The sequence below is a fragment of the Anabrus simplex genome, chromosome 10, assembly GCF_040414725.1.
Source record: "Anabrus simplex isolate iqAnaSimp1 chromosome 10, ASM4041472v1, whole genome shotgun sequence".
Classification (NCBI taxonomy): domain Eukaryota; kingdom Metazoa; phylum Arthropoda; class Insecta; order Orthoptera; family Tettigoniidae; genus Anabrus; species Anabrus simplex.
The window spans coordinates 108085579-108106469 of NC_090274.1; the positions used below are offsets into that span (position 1 = coordinate 108085579).

Sequence of the window (20891 nt, forward strand, 5' to 3'; positions counted from 1 at the left end):
AACAACAAGAGTGCTTCTACTTTGTTAGGTATAGAACATTCATCTCTCTCTGTCTGCTTTTCAAAACTCATGACAATGTCTGACCTCTATATGTTGAAACTTGGTTTCTTCCGAACATTGCAACTTTAGGCTAATCTCTGTTGATAAATAGTTGTTCTCTTCAATCATTCATGCTGGTTGACCGTTATTAATTGAATATTTTTTGCGGCTCGAGAGAAGGACATTGAGTTACTGTAGTTTTAACAACAAGCGTGCTTCTACTTTGTTAGGTATAGAACATTCATCTCTCTCTGTCTGCTTTTCAAAACTCACGACAATGTCTGACCTCTATAGGTTAAACCTTGGTTTCTTCCGAACATTGCAACTTTAGGCTAATCTCTATTGATAAATGGTTGTTCTCTTTTCAGAACTTGAAGACATGTTTCCCTGCTCGCAGTGTGACATAACATTCGGAAGATGGTATAGCTTTACGCGACATATCAAAACCAAATATCATGAGGCATCCGATACGTTGCACTGCGAACAGTGTAACTTAATATTTACGAGAGAATATAACATCAAACGACATTTAAAAACAAAACACCCTAGCATAACATCTGCTTTATGTGAAGTTTGTGGGATGTATTTCGCTAATGCGGAGCAATACCAGGCTCACTTAGTAGAGGTACATCAGGTATCTACTTACAACTATAACCCTCAAGTAGTAGGAAAAAAGCGTGTAAGTACGGATGTAGCTGTAGAAAGTAGTAGTAGTAAAAAACCAAGGAAATATGAAGAACTGCAAACTAAACACTGCGAACACTGTAACACTGATGTACCATCTTCACATTTTCAGGGACACTTACGGAGTAATGCACATAAAAATAATGCCTGTAGAAGTGGTAGTAATACAAATATCGAGGAAATTAATACTGCATTTAAAAGTAGGATTTCTAGTTGCAGAATTCGTGCTAGTCAGACGTTTCAAAGTACTAAAAACTTTTTAAATTGTGTTCAACCGGATGTACAACAGCTTCTTGACAAAACTTTGTCTAATCATAATTTATTTTAAGTTAATCTCGAACTTTTTGCGTTGTATATTAAGAGCACAGATGAATCCGAAATAACTGACATTAAATCATTTAATACGAAGAATTTTGTAGTAAGTGAGTCGACTAATTTTGGTGATGTACTTAGGGATGTATCGAGCATTATTTCAACTAAGAGCGAGGAATTTCAGGAAAAGGAATCAGAGTGGGCTTTAGTTGAAATTTTGTATCTAGAATTTAACATCAATAAGTACAATCCCATGCGAGGATCTTCGCACATCGAGCTGCCGACATGGATTCAGCGAAAAGAAGCTGTTGTAAACATCCAAAACGATGACGAGGCGTGTTTTGCATGGGCGGTGGTGTCGGCTTTAAATCCTGTGAAACGGAATGTAGCGAATAGAACATCATCGTATCCTCACTATTCAACGCAACTAAATTTAGATAGTATAGAATTTCCTATGCAGGTAAAGGATATTAAGCGCTTTGAAGAACTAAATAATATTAGCATTAATGTGTATGGTGTAGACAAAAGGTCTGTAGTAGGTCCTAGGTTTTATACATGTCATAAGAAGAGTACTCATGTTAACTTACTCTATATCGAAAACAGTGAGAATAGCCACTTTTGTTGGATTAAAAATTTGAGTAGACTTGTTGGTAGTCAGTTGTCAAAACGTAATGGTAAAAAGTGGCTATGCGATGGATGCTTGCAGTATTTTAAAACTGAAGATCAGTTAACGAACCATTCCAAGAATGACTGCAATCATGTACATACAGAGATACCTACTACAGGCAATAATGTTTTAAAATTTACAAATTCTCACAAGCAGATGTGGGTACCTTTCGTGATTTACGCAGACTTTGAAGCCATCCTCTAGCCATGCAGCACATGCTCGCCTAATCCTGACAACTCTTTCACTAATACTACACATATGGATGTCCCGTATAGCTTCGCGTATTACATCAAGTGTAGTTATGATAGTACGCTTAACAAGTTAGAGCTGTATCGAGGACCTGATGCTGCTAAAATATTTTTAGAAAGACTTGAAAGTGATGCAGTACGTTTTGGTAGTATTCTAAATACTAATGCTCCTATGAAACCGCTCACCGAAATTCAGTTACATGAACATGAACGTGCTACAAAATGTAGTATTTGTGATGGGGAATTTTCCGAAAATGACCCTAAAGTTTTCGGTCATGATCATTTAACTGGTTTGTACAGATGTCCCGCTCATAATAGCTGTAATCTTAAGTATAGAGTTCCAAAATTTATCCCTGTAATTTTTCATAACTTATCTGGTTACGACTCACATTTCATCGTTTCACAATTTGGAGCTTCAGATGAAGAAGTAGATATAATCCCTCAGAATAAAGAGCGGTACATTGCATTTACAAAGTGTGTAAAAGTAGATGAGGAGCATTCTATAAAACTGAGATTCCTTGACTCGTTTCGCTTTATGGCGAGTAGCCTCGATAAACTTTCTAGTAATTTGCAGCTAGAACAATTTACAGAATATCGACGCGTTTTTCCTGAAGAAGCGCAGTTTAATTTACTTCGGTGTAAGGGTGTCTTTTGTTATGAATATCTTGACAGCTTAGAACGTGCTTTACCATCAAAACAATCATTTTATAGCTCGCTAAATTCAGCGAATATTAGTGATGATGACTATTTACATGCGCAACATATCCGGGAGCAGTTCCACATTCAAACGCTAGGTGAATACTATGACTTATATTTAAAGACGGATGTACTTTTGTTAGCTGATGTTTCCGAAAATTTTCGCTGTGTTTGCAAGAAAACCTACAGCCTTGACCCATGTCAGTATTTTAGAGCACCTGGGTTAAGTTGGGATGCCATGTTAAAATACACGCATGTGATTTTGGAACTGCTAACTGATAATGGTATGGTGCACTTTATAAAATCGTCTATTCGAGGCGGTCTAAGTCAGTGTAGCGGGCGGAATTCTAAGGCAAATAATAAGTACATGCCGAGTTTCGATTCTAGTCAGGAATCTCAGTATATTGTTTATCTCGATGCTAACAATCAGTATGGGTGGGCGATGAGTCAGCATCTACCGATGAGTGGTTTCCGCTGGCTAACGTAGTGTGAAATTGATGATTTACAGCTGCACGCCCTAGGTGATGAAGCTGATAAAGGCTATTTCCTCGAAGTTGACTTACAGTATCCTAAAGAGTTACACACTTCTCACAATGACTTACCGTTCTGCCCTGAAAATATGAAGTCCCCGTACATCACATCAACGACAAAAATACTAATTGCTAATTTGTGCGATAAATCTAAGTATATCATTCATTACCGAAATTTAAAACAGTGTTTGCAGCATGGTTTGAAGTTATCCTAAATTCATCGCGTACTAGAATTTAATCAGTCACCATGGCTAAAGCCATATATCGATCTCAATAATAATTTAAGAAAAAATGCAGTTAACGAATTTGAGAAAGATTTCTACAAGCATATGAATAACAGTGTGTTTGGTAAGACTATGGAAAATGTTGACAAACGCGTTGATATAAAATTGATTACAAACTGGGAAATATTAAGAAAAGGTATGGAGCTAACTATTTAATAAGTAAACCAAATTTCCACAGCTGTACTATCATACATGAAAATTTAGTTATTATACAGATGAATCGTGTTAAGGTTAAGTACGACAAACCTACCTACGTCGGCTTTGCATTACTTGAATTGGCTAAAACACTCATGTATGAATTCCATTACGATTATGTGATGAAGAAGTACGCGCATAATGCGCAATTGCTCTACACAGATACCGATTCGTTTATTTATCAAATCAAAACTGATGACTATTACAATGATATAAAGCCAGACTTGGGTAGGTTTGATATTAGTAACTATCCTGCAAATAATCAATATCATTTACCGCTAGTAAACAAAAAGGTTCTAGGTAAAATGAAAGATGAATGTGCTGGAAATATTATCGATTCATTTGTAGGTACTAAATCCAAGTCATATTGCATAAAACTCTTAAATGAACTACAAATAAAGTGATTGAAGGGGGTTAAAAAGAATGTAGTTCAGAATCAGCTACGTTTTGAAAACTATAACAATTGTATTAAAAGTAATCCACCTATTTTACATAAGCAAATGTCTGTCATTAGAAGCAAGAAGCACCAGTTGTACACTCAGTTAATTACTAAGGTAGCCCTTAATAATGATGATTGCAAACGGTTTGTCATTCCAAATTCTACCAACACTCTAGCCTGGGGGCATAGTAGTATTGATAGGTACTACTTTACATAAGGCAGATGTGTGTGTGTGTGTGTGTGTGTGTGTGTGTGTGTGTGTGTGTGTGTGTGTGTGTGTGTGTGTGTGTGTGTGTGTGTGTGTGTGTGTGTGTGTGTGTGTGTAAACATTATGTTAGAGGTGTGTACTTTGTAATATATACGTTAAGCTGTCTTACATCACAATTCACCGTACATATTGTATAAAGATAGGGAGAGATACGCTGAGAGCGAAGTACAGCAAATGATTCAAGTTTAAACTTGTACATACAAGAATTGCGTCGAGAACAGTAAAATGATTCGAGATAAAACTTGTACATACAAGATGTAAATAAATAATGTAGAATTGGCATATTCTTTTATTTTAGATTAGGTATTACCTTCTCTTCTTGCTCCCGCTCCTTATTTGCAAGATATAGTTTTGTTCAATGCTATATCACTCAAGGAAGAAGAGTAAGTATGTCAAGAAAGAAGGTGTTGAGCAGATTCGTACGTATGTTATCGTCTAGCTCAGTAAGTATGTTGAGAAGAGATTTTTTTCTGAACAGAGTTCGATTCTAGTCATGCAATGCAGTGTTCAACAACATCGAACTATAGTATGCGGTTCTAGTTGTAATAAGTTTTGAACAGCAGTATGTGTTCAAGTCTAAACATGCATCACTGCAGGTACGCGATATGTGTGCTGTCTTATGCATAAGATCGCGTTGTATGTTCGATTAAGGTATGCCTTGATAGAGCAGGGAAAAAGGAGGTTATAACAATCGCTATCTTACGCAAGCTGTTCAGAACTGTAGTCTTATTATTTTTTCTTTCAGAACAAAGGTATTCCTTGTCATGTTCTTTTAAATTTTCCGCCACTACATTTCAACTAAAGAGTGCGGCACGGTGCTCTGTAGATTAAAGATGGCGGATGTGGAAATTGCCGCCACCACATTTCAACTAAAGAGTGCGGCACGGTGCTCTCTCTCGATTAAAGATGGCTGATGTGGAATTTGCCGCCACCACATTTCAACTAAAGAGTGCGGGACTGCACTCTCTTGATTAAAGATGGCGGATGACAGCTGACGAAATTGCTCGCAAGAGTGCGGCACGGTGCTCTGTGGATTAAAGATGGCGGATGACAGCTAACGAAATTACCCGCAAGAGGGCAGCACGGTGCTCTGTAGATTAAAGATGGCGGATGACAGCTGACGAAATTGCCCGCTACTACATGCCATAAAGAGGGAAGCACGGTGTTCTGTAGTTTAAAGATGACGGATGACAGCTGACGAAATTGCCCGCATGATAGCAGCACGGTGCTCCGTTGATTAAAGATGGCGGATGACAGCTGTGACGTAGAAATTGCCCACTACTACGATAAAGAGGGCAGCACGGTGCTCTGTAGATTAAAGATGGCGGATGACAGCTGACGAAATTGCCCGCATGTTAGCAGCACGGTGCTCTGTTGATTAAAGATGGCGGATGACAGCTGTGACGTAGAAATTGCCCACTACTACGATAAGGGGGGCAGCACAGTGCTCTGTAGATTAAAGATGGCGGATGACAGCTGACGAAATTACCTGCAAGAGGGCAGCACGGTGCTCTCTTGATTAAAGATGGCGGATGACAGCTGTCAAAAAATCACGTGGATTTGTTTACCGATGCAAATCTCGGACTAGTAAGGCTAAGTTGGCAACACTAAGGTTTAGGCCCGTCAAGATGGCAGCACTGAGGTTTGCGATACGTTGTTGTCTGTCAAAAAGCACGTGGATTTGTTTACCGATTCAAATCTCGCGCTAGTGTGGTTAAGTTGGTATCACTAAGGTTTAGGCCCGTCAAGATAGCAGTACTGAGGTTAGCGATGCGTTGTCTGTCAAAAAAAAAAGCACGTGGCTTGGTTTACCAATTCAAATTTCCCCCGGGAGGAGAAGCAGGCCCCTGGGAAGGCCTCCCGGATGGTGGAGGTGGAGGAGGCCCCTGGGAGCCGGAGGTGGAGGTGGCGCCCGAACTCTCCCATTATACTACTTATTTGCGAATGTAATACATAGTGATTGAGAAGATTATTTGCATAACTGTAGCTGTTGAAAGACAGGCCTTTAGTTTTAAGTATATTGCATGCTTGTTTTGTATACTTTTACTTCAGGATTTAAGTTAACAGCTCTTATTGAGACAATGAGGCCTCATAGTTTAGGTTAGGTATGTTGTCCTTCCGTCGTGAGTAATGAAAAGTCAAGGGACGTAATGCTTCATTGAATTGTTATTGTATAGCACGTTTTGTGGAAATATAATGTGTTGCAAATTTAAATAAATTGTCACAATGCCAAGAATTTGTTTGCACCACGACAAAAATTGAACTATACACAAGTATTCTCATTTCCTTAGAATGAGGGCAGGGGACATATATGGAAGAAGAAAATCCTAACCGAAAGTGTAACTACAGTATTACGAGTTTCACTCATTCTTTCCGAACTAATGGTGAGTTCTACTTTTGACTTTCTTCTTCTTAACGGTATAGATTTATAGCAGTGGGTTTTATTGTTGACACACAATAAGACTAAAAGTAACCCAGTGAACCTACATTTATGTTATTTCTCGGATTAGCTAATATTGAGAACGTGCGAAGTAAACGCAAAATCCAGTCTAAAATGTAGAACTAAGTGCAGTTTATAAAACCCAACCGTCTATTAAATGATGTTGGCATTATTATACTTACACTTTAAACAATTTAAATTAAACTATTGCTAGTAGAAAATATTTAGGTGTAACAAGTAATGAAGTGTAGTACCAGACCCACGAAAGCTGCACTATATTTATGATCATTTAGAGGTACGTTGGCAAAGCCTTAATATTATTATTGTACCTTCGTTGTCTCCATATCTTTTATTAATGCGCAATAATTATGTAATTGTTGGGTAGATGATGATCACATTTTAAGCCTGCTTGGAACTAACTTACGAGATATCAAACGATTACGGGTGTTAATGATCTCACCTGTTATATTAATCCAACATTTGGGAATATTTATTAAATATAAGGCACAGACTTATCTTGTGCTTGCATTGCACGGGTCAGACGAAGGAAACCGTTCGCCCTTTTGCGTGACGTCATCGGAGCTACAGTACGGCCTGTACATCATAAAAGCAGTGGGAACAGAGAGACAGAGAAGGGGAATACGCCAATCAGCTTCACGTATCAACACAGGGCTAAACAGAGGAAGATCTATATAACTCTGTTGACTTATTAAGATGGACATGACTTAATTCAAAATTTTAAAATACCGATACAGATTTAACTACCATCTCTATTTTATAGATGGTTTAGGATTTTCACTAGAGTCTCTCGGTTTTTCATTTCCAAAATCTGGTCACCCTGTTCATAGGACATTATTGCGCTTGGAAACATAATGAGCACTTGGGACTACTGTATTTTCGTTACAAATGCTAATAATAATTTTGCTATGTTAAAGTGAACCGCCACACTGTCAGGAGTCAATTCTCTTTTAATCGCTCAGTGAGAGTCACTTATATTTTCTTCCAGGTAACGAGGAGCCGATGACGCCACAGCAGGAGGCCATGTTCATGGAGCTCATAGATGCCTGGGAGTCGCTAAGGAGGGACGAAAAAAGAGAACGCTGTCAGCAAGCGATCGAGCGTTTGGAAGATTTATTGGAGAAAATGAAGGATCTTCCGAAAACTGTGGCGCGTTTGGAAGATAAATTGCGGCGTTTGAGGGAGAAGTGTAAAAGTCTTGACGACTGACTGTGAATATAAGAGGAAAGCAATTTACTTTTTTTATCTCAGATTAGATAAGTAATATTTGAAGATAGACTGTGTTGCACTTTTGTCCGTCTGTTTGTTAGTTATTAACATCAGTCAAGTCTACAAAAGTCAGTATTTAATATAAGGTAAAGATGGATCGGGTTACCAACTCGACAGGTTCTTTTTGACTTTTCCACATGTTTTCATGAAAAAAGAAAGACGTGGTAGGAACTATTACTAGAGTATCGTCTATCACCTGCTGTAATCAGAAATTAAAAAACAGTTTAAATTTTTACACAGTTTTATTAATTCATCAAAACCTAAGCGATCGGGAATACAAGAATGGAACAGCTAAATCATTTCAAGAATTTAGGACGTTTGGTCTGCCAGGATGGTAGCATTACATTGAAACTGGATCAAATTGCAGCGAAGCTCGCAGCAGCAGTCAACAGTATTCTGTAAGAAAGTTACCTCAGTTATAATTGCTTCACAGATCGCCAGTCTCTAGGAAATCACTGGTATTATTTTCGCACGGCACTGGAATGATAAAGACGTTACTTCATTTTGTGATCATTTAGTACAGACAAATTACGTCACTAATTGAAACTAAACGAGGTACTGAAATCCTGCAAATGATTTTCCCCCATAATTTCTATTTTACTTCGTAATTTCTCGCATCTCAAATAATATGCTCTTTACTTTAGAAAATAATTGCTTCTTAAAATTGTCATCGCTAAACCAAAGTGCGTCTTGGCATTTGCTGAGAAGAAATATCTGTGTTTAGTTTTAAGAACATTCAAACATACTGGCGAAAGGAGAACTGGTAAGCTACGAGAAAGTTTAGGATCTATCTGTAAAGCTCATCTCTAAAGATAACAGGCAACTTGATGTTTTGGGGTGTGTAGACGTGGCAAACCTAGTGCTGATTCTGATGTGGAATTTTTTTGTTTTTAAATAGTAATCAGTTATGTGGTGACGACACAGTAAGGAACGTCATTGTAGCTGGTGATACGAACTTTACAAGTACTTGTTCAGTAGTGTCTCCGAAATTTAAATTGTAACGGTTGGGGGGATCCACCAAGTCAATACAGCCTTACAATCACTCTCAGTGATCAATTATATTTACAAAAATATACAATACAGGTTTAAGCACCTAGGAGCCATCTTCAGCTGTTCCAAATAGTCTAAATTAAAAGAGCTATATATAAAACATTGTCTACATGATGGTATGCACAAACGTAATAATAATTTAAAACAAGGTTTAACAAATTTAAAACACTGTAACCTACACACAGTACATTCAACTTGAATCTTAAAATAAGTTCATAGGCCAAACCTGGCCACGTTACTTTAAAAAGCAGTCATCTCTGAAGAAACAAAACGAGGATACATGTTTGTACTAGATTATTACAAATGAAAAATTTCCGTACAATTCAATTCAGCTACAGGATTCAACCTTGAAGAGTATTTCCCTCTTCGATTAATGTATTCTTGCCCACGTGTGAGGTTTTGGTTAGTGTAACAGCTGAAATGTGGCGTGCCCTGTACCCCGTGGTGACGGAAGAGCTGAGATTCTGTCAATCGGACGGTCATTGCGATATGACTGCTGACCGTCTTGTCATTAATCCGAACGATTCGTGTAGCAGTGAGAAAGATGAATTCGACTTGGAAGGAGTTCGTCCTCTATCAGATTCTAATGAGGTACAGTACTTTAGTTCAATTTTCTTTAATTTTTGCCTTTCCAAAACTGTATTTCTCTTCCAGAATTTAATATTGTTGAAGTACTAGCTGATGTACCCATGTTTCGCTACGGAATTCTACATTGTATACAGAATTATAGGTTAGGTAGTGTACACGCTGTGAATAAGAGTGTATTAAATTGCATAGCTCTTAACGTTACCCAAGAAACGTGACAGGTAAGTCACCATACGTCTTCTCTCATCTGCAGGCTAGGTTAGAGAATTTTCATATTAGTGGTAGGCACTATTGCCTACCGTTGGTCACAACCAAAAAGACTGTCTTAGTAGTTTTGCCAACTGAAATCAACATAGATCATTAACATGACGTTAGTAGGAATGTCGCGACTAAATTTTTTTTTTTTTTTTTTTTTTTTTTTTGCTAGTTGCTTTACGTCGCACCGACTCAGATAGGTCTTATGGCGACGATGGGACAGGATAGGGCTAGGAGTGGGAAGGAATCGGCCGTGGCCTTAATTAAGGTACAGCCCCAGCATTTGCCTGGTGTGAAAATGGGAAACCACGGAAAACCATTTTCAGGGCTGCCGATAGTGGGGTTCGAACCTACTATCTCCCGAATACTGGATACTGGCCGCAATTAAGCGACTGCAGCTATCGAGCTCGGTGTCGCGACTAAAAGCAATGCCATCATATTCATACGAAATACTCGATCAAATGAAAAAACACACATTTTCTCACTTTTGATGAATAGTGCTACGCTGCCGATCTAACAGTCTAAAGTTCCAGAGCTGCAATGACCAGGCCGCAGACAGCCATGAACACTCCACTACTACTACTACTACTACTAAATGTTTTACCGGGCGAGGTGGCCGTACGGTTAGAGGCGCACAACTGTGAGCTAGCATCGGGCGATAGTGGATTCGAACCTCATTTTTGGCAGCCTTGAAGATGGTTTTCCATGGTTTCCTATTTTCACACCAGGCAAATGCTGGGGCTGTACCTTAATTAAGGTCACGGCAGCTTCCTTCCCTCTCCTAGTCATTTCTTATCCCATGGTCGCCATAAAACCTGTGTCGGCGCGACGTAAAACAACCTCTCATTATTTCATTAAGCGTGCACAATGCTCATTTCAATCAGCTGGAATACTATGATGAACCAGTGTATTCGTATCAGAAAATGTATGAACCAGAGGAATAGCATGCTAGAGAAGAAAGTTATCTACTTCCCCAGCTATTTCCCGCCAATATGAGGCTGTTTTACTCGGTAGACAGCAGTAATCCCATCTATCGGAGATGAGTAGCACCATAAGAGGAAAAAAAATCACAACAAACAATAGTCAACGTAATGCTATTGTTAACCAATTGTAAAAGCTTGCGATATTGTAGGCCTCAGGGAGTAAAGAATACAGGGAGCTGCACGCTATACTACTCTGTGTGGCTATCGCTTGAAGCCAACGGCCACGCCCCCATGGTTACCAAAACATGACAGTTCTTACGTTGTGGATATATACAAACTAAGACATTTTCTCGGGAGTAGGGAAACTTCGAATCGCTGAATAAGTACAATCGTTTTTAAAATAAACGGCGATTAACTGTAACAATATTTTCTGACAAATAGACCTATTAATGCTCTTTTACTGAGCTCTAAGGTAGGGTTTCTCATGACCCGCAGCCTTAAATCTACCCTCTCGCTAGTTGACTAACGGTACTATAAACCGAGTATCCTAAAAACAGGAGATACAAATCTTGACCAGATATCGGTAAAGATAAGGACTAGGCTATTAATAAGGACCGCAATCTGAATGCTTTAGAGGGATACGCAATAAATCACCAAACTGGGCATAGCAACATTTCTTACTCCATATTTTGGAGTGGTGGTGGTGGTAATTATTGTTTTAATAGGACGTACAACCATCAAGTAAACCCTCTTACACACGTGGAAACAATGCAGGACTCAGCTAGGACCCTTTGGACGCCAACCCACACTCCGAAGTTAAGAGCCCCTTAGGTGATGGTAGTGGTGGTGATTATTGTTTTAAGAGGAAGTACAACTGGGCAACCATCCTCTATATAACACTAGTCAGAGAGAAAATATGGAAGGGACACGAATCTTCGAAAAATGAAGGAATCGGACAAAGGAAGACAAAGGCCACGAAGGGGATGAAAATGAACGACTCTCTAGGCCTCCATACGTAATATCGTCGGAGTCGGAAAAGAACAAGAGTTGACCAAGGGAGGTCGGATAGGAAAGATGAAATTGAGGATCCAGGCACAAGTAAGTGGAAGCAATGCCAGGACTCAGCTAAGGGCCCCGTGGTCGCCAACCCACGCTCCAAAGTTCAGAGCTGCTGGGGCCCCTTTTAGTCGCCTCTTACGACAGACATGGGATACCGTGGGTATTATTCTACCGCCCCCACCCACAGGAGGAAGCCCCTTAGGTCCCCTTAATCGCCTTTTACGACACGTGGTGGAGATTATTGCTTTAAGAGGGAGTACTACTAGGCAACTAGCCTCTATTAACACTAATCAGAGAGAAATAAAGATATCGGCCAAAGAAAGACAAGGGCCATGAAGGGCGAGAACATGAAAGACTCCCTAGCCCTCAAATCCTCTTATAGCCTCGAGGTCGGAAAAGAACAAGGGTTGACCATCGGAGGTCGGACATGAGATTAAAATTAGCCGGGCACAAGTAAGTGGAAGCACTGCCAGGACTCAGCTAAGGGCCTCGTGGTTGCCAACCCATGTTCTCAAATTGAGAGCTCCAGGGGCCCCTTTCAGTCGCCACGTACGAAAAGCAAGATATACCGTGGGTGTTCTTCTACTACCCTCACCTCCACAGGGACTATTACGACAGGCAGGAGATACCGTAGGCCTTATTCTACCGTCCTCACCCATAGGGGATACATAGTTTAGAGGTGGTGGTAGTGATTATTGGTTTAAGAGGAAGTACATCTGGGCAACCATACTGTATTGACACTAATTAGAAGGAAAAGTGGAAGGGATCCGATGCTTCGAAAAATGAAGGTATCGGACAAAGGAAGACAAGGACCACGAAGGGCGTGAAAATGAAAAACTCCCTAGACCTCGAGTGCTCTAATTGTGTAGTTAAGAAGGGTATGCTTCCAAATAGTAGGTACTGCATTCTCCTTCAAAACAAATTTCTTCATGCACAGATCAAACAATTCCGGTTTGAAATGTGCTGAACATATTCTGGTGTAAGGAGAAGGTATCCAACTTTCCCTTCTAATGGCCTTAATCCACTCTGTTCTCCTTTCTTGATGAGCAGGAAACCTCAGGAAAATTTGCCGATAAACAACAATTCTAACCTAAAAATTCTTACGAAAAGTGGACGGTGCTTCTGAGACTCCGAAATACTAGCACAATAAAAATGGACGTAATATACTGAACTGCATATTACAAGCCATACTTAGAATCTTACCTGTGAAATGTTATTCCAGGAATATTTTTGGATTTCTGATTCGTGCAACACGACATTGTAAGAGCTACAACATCAACTAAATATTAGTATCTCTTTTACGTTTTAGCGTGTCGTACAGTGTTTGCATCAGAAAATTCCCGCAATTACAATTTGCGTTCACCGTATTCACTTCAATGAGCTGTGACAGATTTATATATTTAAAAAAATAGCATGCGTTCTCGCGCCTATTTACGACCACTGTCATCTCAGAGCTCCAAGGCATCTTCCTGTATTGTTTACTTCCTGGCAGGCCTTCACATTTAGTTTTCTTCAGACTCTGAAATACCACTCTTATCATAGTCGGTACGGTAAAACTGAATAAAACATGAATGATCGGAAATTCCATTCTCTATAACATTTCTTGTGTAGTCGTTTTCGGCAGGACCAATAACATAGGTAATTAAAAATTAAATTTTGGGCGCCTTCCCCTAAACTACCATTTCAACCAGGGTGAATGGCATTACTTACAGCCTACAATGTAGTTTCTTATTCCCCGACTTTGCACACCGATTTTCATTAAATTCTGTTTACCCATTTTCTAGTGGATCGGCGTTGATATGGACCTAGGAACAAAAATCGAAATTTATGAATATCTCTGTTATCATAGACGATAGGTAAAAATGTATAAGACATAAATGATCGGAAATTTAGTTATGTATCATTTATGGATAACATAAATATTTGAGAATTAAATTTTAGGCCTTCCTCTAAACTACCATTTCGGTCAGCGTGAATAAAATGATCTATAGCCTAGATTGTAGTTGCTCATTCATTAAATTCTCTTCAGCCGCTTTCTCGTGTTGCGCGTACAGACAGAAATGACAGAAAATGAAAAAGTCCATTTCCTTGTTACTGTGGATATGACAGATGCAGAAATACTATCTCTTTAAATTCTGAGCAATGTACAGACAAAACTCGATTTTTTGTATTTATAGATTACATATTAAAAGTGTGAATTTTCGTTATATGTGCTGCTGTGAACGATTTATTGCGTATTAACATTTTGGGCATAACCTCAAATCCATGAATCTTCCGTAATTTACTTTTTCTGAGATGTTAAATATCCACGTGTGATATGTCCTTCGCTTGTTGTTTATCTCTCGCAGGCAGTGAATATACAGTAATTTGCTTCGTAATCCATATCATTTCATCTACATGTTGACATCGATAGTATCCGGCATCAGTCAGACAATGAGGTAATCGGGGTAATCACACGAGGCTCTTGTCATGTGCTCGGAAGTAGCCCGGTCATTCTCCAATCAACGTGAAGACCGCCGATGGATACATGATGTCCTTCGTTTACAACAATTTCGGTTCTCTCGATGACGGCAGAATACTGCTTATTTCAGGCCGTACCAGGCGGGAGAGGGGTATATAATTCCCATGTAAGTAAATTACCCCGTCTCCCAGCAAAATGTACATTTTAAATCTTGTTGTTTGAATTCTGTTGTCAGAACAAGAATGGTAAACATTAGAAATTCATTCCATTCTGCTGAGAAGTTTATGAGAGACTAAGAAGGGTCAGACGTGGTGCGATTTGTCATGTAGGCTAAGTGCTCCTAGCTCGAGCGATGACAAGGGGAGGTTTTGCCCGGGTTTCTGACGGACTTGCCAGAGTGAAACATGAACAGTACGTGCCACCGCTACGTTGTTGTCATTCTATTATTTCTATATTATCTGCATTAGTTAAAAATAAATGTGATAGAAAGGAAGGTCTGAAAAGTAAGACTATTGGACAGTACCATATGGCTGATAGCAGGCATGACGGAGTTTTTTAAAAGTAACTATGATCGGTGGAAAACGGTAAATACAAATGTAAACAGATTCTGGGATGGGTTTAAAGCAATTGTCGAAGATTATGAAAACAGGTATGACCTTTAAAGGTATTAAGGAATGGTAAAGACCCACTATATTATAAAAGAGAAGTAAAGAGACTAAGAAGGAGGTGCAGGTTGGAAAGAAGTAAGGAGAAATTGTAGGAACTTAATAGGAAATTGAATTTAGCAAAAAAGTCAGCTAAGGATAACATTTTGGCAAGCACAATTGGCACTCATATAAATGTTAGTGAAAAATGGAAGTGTATGTATAGGTACTTTAAGACAGAAACAGATTCCAAGAAGGAAATTCCAGGAATAATTAATGAACAAGGGGAGTGTATATGTGAGGATTTCCAAAAGGCAGAAGTATTCATTCAGTGTGTAAAGGTGTTGATTACAACGATAATGTCCAGATAGAGGAGGTGACTAACACTAAATTTACATATGATAACAATGGCATTTACAATAAGATACAAAAGTTGAAAACTAGAAGAGCAGCTGGAATTGATAAGATTTCTGGGGATATACATAAGACAATGGGGTGGGATATAGTACCATATCTGAAGTACTTATTTGATTATTGTTTGTATGAAGGAGCTCTACCAAATTAATGGAGAGTTGCTATAGTAGGCCCTGTGTATAAAGAAAGGGGCTGAAAAGTAGATGCCAATAAGTTTGATATGCATTGCATGTAAGCTCTGCGAAAGCATTCTTTCTGATTATATTAGACATGTCTGCGAGATCAATAACTGGTTCGATAGACGGCACGTTGAGTTTACGAAAGGTTATTCCACTGAAGATCAACTTGTAGGATTCCAGTAAGATATACCAGATATTTTGGATTCAGGAGGTCAAATGGACTGTAGCGAGATTGACCGGTCTAAGACATTTGATAGGGTGGATCATGGGAGACTACTGGCAAAAATGAGTGGAACTGGATTAGACAAAATGGGTGGCTATATTTCTAGAAAATAGATGTCTGAAAATTAGAGAAGACAAAGGTTTATCTGACCCTGCAATAATTAAGAGGGGAATTCCTCAAGGCAGAATTTTTGGGCCTTCGTGCTTTCTTACATATATAAAAGATAAGCGTAATGAAGTGATATCAGAGGTAAGGCTTTTTGCGGATGATGTTATTCTGTACATAGTAATAAATAAGTTACAATATTGTGAGCAGCTGCAAGATGACCTCGATAATGTTGTGAGAATGACAGTAGGCAATGGTATGATGATAAACGGGCTTAAAAGTCAGGTTGTGAGTTTCACAAATAGGAAAAGTCCTCTCAGTTCTAAGGAAAGATCTGCATTGGGGTAATCACATAAATGGGATTGTAAATAAAGGGTACAGATTTCTGCGTATGGTTATGAGGGTATTTAGGGGTTTTAGTAAGGATGTAAAATATAGGGGATATAAGTCTCTGGTAAGACCCCAACTAGAGTATGGTTTCAGTATATGGGACCCTTACCAGGATTACTTGATTCAAGAACTGGAAAAAGTCCAAAGAAATGCAGCTCGATTTGTTCTGGGCGATTTCCGACAAAAGAGTAGGGTTACAAAAATTTGCGAAGTTTCGACTGGGAAAACTTGGGAGGAAGGAGACTAGCTGCTCAACTAAGTGGTATGTTCCGAGCTGTCAATGGGGAGATGGCGTGGAATGACATTAGTAAACGAATAAGTAGGAAAGATCATAATATGAAGATAAAGTTGGAATTCAAGAGGGCAAGTTGGGCAAATACTCGTTTATAGGAACGGGAGTTAGGGATTGGAATAACTTACCAATGGAGATGTTCAATCAATTTCCAATTTCTTTGCAATCATTTTAAGAAAAGGCTAGGAAAACAACAGGTAGGGAATCTGCCACCTGGGCGACTGCCCTAAATGCGGATCAGTTGATTGTACTTTTGCTCATACCAAACCCCATGGCACTACAGCCCTTGAAGGGCCTTGGCCTACCAAGCGACCGCTGCTCAGCCTGAAGGCCTGCAGATTACGAGGTGCCGTGTGGTCAGCACGACGAATCCTCTCGGCCGTTATTCTTGGCTTTCTAGACCGGACATTTGCTCATGCTTTTATGAAAATATGAACAGTAATATACTGTACATTAATTTATATGTGTTCTGCATTTTCTCATTATTTGATTATGAAAGAATCCCTCCGGGCACATTTAGTGGGTAGGAGCCTTTGAGAAAAATAGTTGGTAGGAGGAAACCTTCCCTCTTCCTCCCCCCCCCCCCAACCCGCGGCGATTTGGCTCCCTACTTTCAGATCGTTTGTAAAATGTAATACTCAAGTTAGTTTCTGCAGAAGGAAGAGCAGAACACATGCTACGGATGTTACAAAAAACGTTAGTAATTTCGCAAACGTGTCTAATACACTCATGTTCATATAAATAGAACACCTTGCAATGGTAGCGATAGGAAGTTCATATTCACAGGACATGTTCATTAGTATGTTCTGCAGAAACGATTAGCATTTCGGTGACCTACTGTAGGTTCAGCATGTGTCCTGTTGCCTAGTAGGCACAGGGTCCTCCATGGGCCCTGGTAACTTGTTCTACGTGTGTCGGCATCGACGCGTCCTGGGGTGTAGCCATCCAAACTGCATTTACCTGGTTCCAAAGTTCATCTTTGGTGGTTGGCATTGGGTCACAGCGCCGCACCCGTCGTTTCACCATATCCCACACATTTTCAATTGGCGACAAGTCCAGTGAGCGGGCGGGCCAGGGCAACAGTATGGCTTCCTGTGACTTGAAGAAGGCACGCGTTCGTGCAGCAACATGTGGTCGCGCATTGTCTTGCTGAAATATGGCGTCTGAAGTGTCGTGCAGAAAGAGGATGGCTACGCGTCACAGGATGTCATTCACGTTGGTCAAACTGGTTCCAGTGCCCTGAACACGCACCAACTGTTATTTGTGGTTGTACCCAACAGCACCCCACACCATAAGGCTTTCAGTTGGCGCTCTATGTCTCGTGCGAATGCAGTCAGTGTGATGCCTCTCCCCCTGTGAGCAGTGAACCAAAATGCGTCCATCATTTTCAAACAAAGAGAACCTGGATTCGTCCGATGCTGTCATTCCTGTGCCCAGTGATGTCGTTCCATACACCACTGCAGTGCACATTAGTCAAAGGTAGGCGAATGAGCAGACGACGCGCCGGTAACCCAGACCGTAATAAACGGAGACGGACTGCCACTGTTGATAGTGTACGATGTGTTACACCGTTCCGCTGTTGCGCCAGAGCCGAGGAGGACTCAGACCTGTCCTGCAATGCCATTCGGATGAGGTGTCGATCTTCTCGGGGGTGTTCTGGTTCGTGCGAAGGACCCATCTCGTCGTATTCTATGGCCTTCTGTGAACCATTCTGTACACACTCGTTGCACTGCCGACACACTTTCGTCCCACACGAGCAGCAATTTTCTGAATGGATGCATCATGTTCTCTCATGACAATGCCATTTTCTCCCATATTTTAACAGCACAATTTTCCCAAAGTCAAAATTATCTGTTTACAGTATTATTTACCGATCCTTCCTTTCAGTTCATTATTCTTCATCTAGTGATTCTGCATCATAATTCTGCAATAAATTATCTGGAAAAGTTTATGATTTCAGTGATGCTAATATTTTTAACCCAAGAACAAAACCTACTCTACTAATACATAAACACAAAATCTCGTAATATTTACGATAGCACTTTCCATTTATTAATTTGCAGCATACATATCACTACATCACACACAGCAGCTATTACTTCAATCGGGAAATATCTATCCACTGATTATTGGCGGCTGGCCACCTTCTGAGACTGACTGCAACATGACCGTATTCATCTCTTCACAGTAGTAAGTTAGCACTCTTTATGCTGCTAGGTCCTCCTTATGTCTGTGAAGGTCCACAAAAACATCACACATAACTAATTAATTCATCGGGACCAATTAGCACACCGATTTGCACGGTGTTCTTTGCAGTTCACCCGCAAATTGACAGCAATACGACGTCGTCATTCGCTTCTTTTCAGGACATATGTAGCAAATTGTCCCCTTCGTGCCATTGGGTCCAGCTTCCGCTTGAGAGGGTCCGCTTTTAACTCCTATAACTCACTGCATCAGTATCTAGAGATCAGACTGCAAGCTCGAGATTTCAACTTTCACGTTATGTAAATGTAAATACAGTCAGAGATAATTATCTGTAATCCTCATATTGATGATGTACATGTTTCATATATTGTATGTGTTTATATGCTCAACCGTTTACTAATAATCTTATATACACAAACTGTATTTTGATATGTAAGTGCCCGCCAGTATGTAACGTCCTGTACAATTCCTATGTATGAGCCTGCAGGCTCGTTGGAATTAATTGAAATAAATGAATGAATGAAAATCTTTTCTCCATCAGCGGTCCTGTAAATACTTCACGCAGCTGGATAATAATATTTCGATTTCTCGAAAATGATTCTATACACTCATCTTGACTGGCTTCTGAATCTTCGGAGAATTTTGTATTGTTTTGTATATACTCGTCATCAGTATCAGTTGGTACAATGTTGTCTACTTCTACATTGTCTTCTTCTTCTTCGACAGCATTCGACTCATTACTATCACTTCCCCTTCAGTATCTTGAAGAATTAGTACAATTTTTGCACCAAACCCTGCATCGTTTCCTCTTACGATACTCATCTAAAACAATTAAAAGTGGTTGAGGTTATATGCGTGACTTGTCTACATACCGGTACGTCACAAACGTAAGTCGAATACTTACCTTCCCGTAACTGCACCATGTAAACGCAAAAGTTCATAAAATTTACAACTCGATATCGAAGTTTTTACCCACAAACGTTCAAATGGCGGAATATAACTTATCACGGAAACGTTTATGACCGGTTTATGACCAGTTAGGAAGGTACTACAATAGGCAGAAATGTGTGCATGAAGACAGTACATATAAATCAACGTTCCCAAATCACCGTCGTCAAAATTACATTTGAAAGATGATACATTTTCTGGTTTTGAAGAAATAATTAATTCTTAGGAAGTTACTGAAATTTACCCCGATTTATTTTGGATAGCTTTTATGGAGAATTTTCTTCCCATGACATTGAACATTGTAGGCTACTGATATCGGAGTTGTAACGAGAACTCAAAATGGATCTTTTTTTAGAGTTAATTTAGACGCTGTTCCAAATATCTTAAGTTCTAAATTCATCTGGTTCGAATGTACATGCTGAAGGAGTTTTTCACTTTCAAAAACAAATGGAATGAATGTACAGCAACTCTGATAAAGTCAGATATTGAAGTCTCACTTACGCTAATTTTGAACATAGTTGTCAGAAATTTCATGACTTGTTCAAGGAACATTCAGCATTATCGAAAAAAGGTAAAAACGAAGAAAAGTACGGGTTTTAATTTTTTATGTTGAAAATTAAAAAACAAAATATTGTGATAAAGTTTGTGCCTAGTAGAATAAATTATATCTCAGCGTTTTCTTGAGCAAATGTGGTCATGCAATGCCGACATAACCCGTCCCGTAGGTGGCCATTGTAGCTCCAGGGGCAAAAGCAGACGGTACCGTGTAATTTATAATTTTGTGAATATATTTTAGTATTGAAAAGGTGGAAACGTTTACGTTGTTATTATTATTACTTATATATTATTCTCAGTTCAATACGAACCAAAAACATGAAATTCATAACCATTAACAGCGGTGATGTTCATAGCGGGCGCCAGATAGACAACAAAGAGCCAATCAGAACACGCCAATCAGAGCGTGTTAGAACCAAACAACCGCTTATCCCAGTGACAGTTCAATAGTCCATGTGCAAGGCTACCAAATGTTCCAGTTTTACCAGGACAGTCCGTCCTTTTTCACAAATTG

The 20891-nt window shown here is 39.5% G+C and overlaps 1 protein-coding gene across 3 annotated transcripts in view; it reads left to right on the forward strand.

The window, feature by feature from the left end:
* LOC136882337 (uncharacterized) overlaps positions 1-20891 on the forward strand; it is a 292794-nt gene that overhangs the window by 211645 nt on the left and 60258 nt on the right. Inside the window, exon 5 of one of the 3 annotated variants that reach the window (XM_067154929.2) lies at positions 7809-8324. The exons of the other annotated variants lie outside the window; for them this stretch is intronic. Within the exon in view, the coding sequence (XP_067011030.2) occupies positions 7809-8029 (221 nt within the window). The 3' untranslated portion in view covers positions 8030-8324. Of the gene's footprint in view, positions 1-7808; positions 8325-20891 lie in introns of those variants that run through there. 3 annotated transcript variants of the gene reach the window in all.